The sequence below is a fragment of the Procambarus clarkii genome, chromosome 32, assembly GCF_040958095.1.
Source record: "Procambarus clarkii isolate CNS0578487 chromosome 32, FALCON_Pclarkii_2.0, whole genome shotgun sequence".
Classification (NCBI taxonomy): Eukaryota; Metazoa; Arthropoda; class Malacostraca; order Decapoda; family Cambaridae; genus Procambarus; species Procambarus clarkii.
The window spans coordinates 38,238,465-38,240,640 of NC_091181.1; the positions used below are offsets into that span (position 1 = coordinate 38,238,465).

Below are 2,176 nucleotides of genomic sequence, written 5' to 3' on the forward strand. Positions count from 1 at the left end.
CGCCCCTCCCATGGTGGCCCCCCTCCCATGGTGGCCGCCCCTCCCATGGTGGCCCCCCTCCCATGGTGGCCCCCCTCCCATGGTGGCCCCCCTCCCATGGTGGCCCCCTCCCATGGTGGCCGCCCCTCCCGCAAACATTTAGGTGGTCAACTATCTGCTTTAGTCCACTTCTTCCCTCCTGACCTTTGCTAGTAGTATCGCCACCACGTCGCGCTGTGGAGGCGTCTCGTCTCCCCCCCACGACGTCTCTCACCCTCTCTCCCGCGACGTCGACCGGTGACGTCGACCGGGGACGTCGACCGGGGACGTCGACCGGTGACGTCGACCGGGGACGTCGACCGGTGACGTCGACCGGGGACGTCGACCGGGGACGTCGACCGGGGACGTCGACCGGGGACGTCGACGGTGACGTCGACCGGGGACGTCGACCGGTGACGTCGACCGGGGACGTCTACCCGTGACAACTGAATGCCTACAGTAGGTAAACAAGAGTACTGCAGGGTGGAACGGGGAATCGGAAGTATAAAAATGTGTGCTATGCTACCCCTATACTAACATAGGTGCAGGTGTTGTTGTACCAGTCTGTGCAGGTGTTGTTGTACCAGTCTGTGCAGGTGTTGTTGTACCAGTCTGTGCAGGTGTTGTTGTACCAGTCTGTGCAGGTGTTGTTGTTGTACCAGTCTGTGCAGGTGTTGTTGTTGTACCAGTCTGTGCAGGTGTTGGTACCAGTCTGTGCAGGTGTTGTTGTACCAGTCTGTGCAGGTGTTGTTGTTGTACCAGTCTGTGCAGGTGTTGTTGTTGTACCAGTCTGTGCAGGTGTTGTTGTACCAGTCTGTGCAGGTGTTGTTGTTGTACCAGTCTGTGCAGGTGTTGTTGTACCAGTCTGTGCAGGTGTTGTTGTACCAGTCTGTGCAGGTTGTTGTTGTACCAGTCTGTGCAGGTGTGTTGTTGTACCAGTCTGTGCAGGTGTTGTTGTACCAGTCTGTGCAGGTGTTGTTGTACCAGTCTGTGCAGGTGTTGTTGTTGTACCAGTCTGTGCAGGTGTTGTTGTACCAGTCTGTGCAGGTGTTGTACCAGTCTGTGCAGGTGTTGTACCAGTCTGTGCAGGTGTTGTTGCTTCATTCCATTTTGACTTCACCTTCAGATGCTTTCTAGTCCTATATTAATAGGTAACCCCCCCCCCTCTACCCAGTTCCCTCTCTCCCCAGTTCCCTCTCTTCTCTCTTCTCTCTCTCTCTCTCTCTCTCTCTCTCCTCTCTCTCTCTCTCTCTCTCTCTCTCTCTCTCTCCTCTCTTCTCTCTCTCTATTCCACCCTCAAGGAATTATATAATCATCTATGAATCCAAAGATTAAATTGAATTCAGGTTACAAATTACAAATTTAGCAATGTATCGCCACTACAGCTGGAAAAAAATCCAGATAAAAACAATAATTCTCCCACCCAGGCAACATCTTGGGGCTTTGCAACATTTGCAGCGGCTTAGGAATTATATTGGCAACAGTGCTGAATTCTGAATATTTCGATGCGTTCATTTGCACTTTGTGAAACAACGGAAGATGGAGAATGATCCTCCAAGATTATTTACAATTTTAATGGGCAACTTTAAGAAATTACATCCGTGCTTTGTGACGGGGGGTTTACAAATCTCGTTTTCTTTGTTAAAACGACAATTGGAATGTTTTCTTTGTTAAAAAACGACAATTGGAATGTTTTCTTTGTTAAAAACGACAATTGGAATGTTTTCTTTGTTAAAAACGACAATTGGAATGTTTTTTTTTGTTAACGACACTTTGAATATTTTCTTTGGATACCTAACCCACAAATCTGAAAATAAAGGAACTGACGACGTTTCGATCCATCTTGTACACAATGGGATAGTTTTTTTTTTTTTTTTACTGAAAGTGGTCTACAGCCTGTACATAACCCATCACAATTAATGTCTGAAGTAGCTTGTAATACTGAATGGAATGGGATTTTTGCCAATGATAATAATAACTTTTGTATACAATTTGTGTTAATTCCATCCCATGTTGGAGTTGGAATGTATGACTTTGTAAATCGATTGGCCAATGAGGATTGCAAGAAAGAAAATATAGACTTTGACTTTGGACTGTCTAATGCACTCAATAAAACCTGCAAATGAAAATGGTTACTTTACATTTAGAAGAATTAAGA

At 47.0% G+C, this 2,176-nt stretch overlaps 1 protein-coding gene across 1 annotated transcript in view; it reads right to left on the reverse strand.

Moving 5' to 3' along the window:
- Window positions 1-535: 535 nt before the first annotated feature.
- Window positions 536-2,176, reverse strand: part of LOC138370530 (period circadian protein-like) — a 6,381-nt gene continuing 4,740 nt past the window's right edge. The window contains exon 2 of the mRNA XM_069334914.1: window positions 536-1,099. Within this exon, the coding sequence (XP_069191015.1) occupies window positions 536-1,099 (564 nt within the window). The remainder of the gene's footprint in view (window positions 1,100-2,176) is intronic.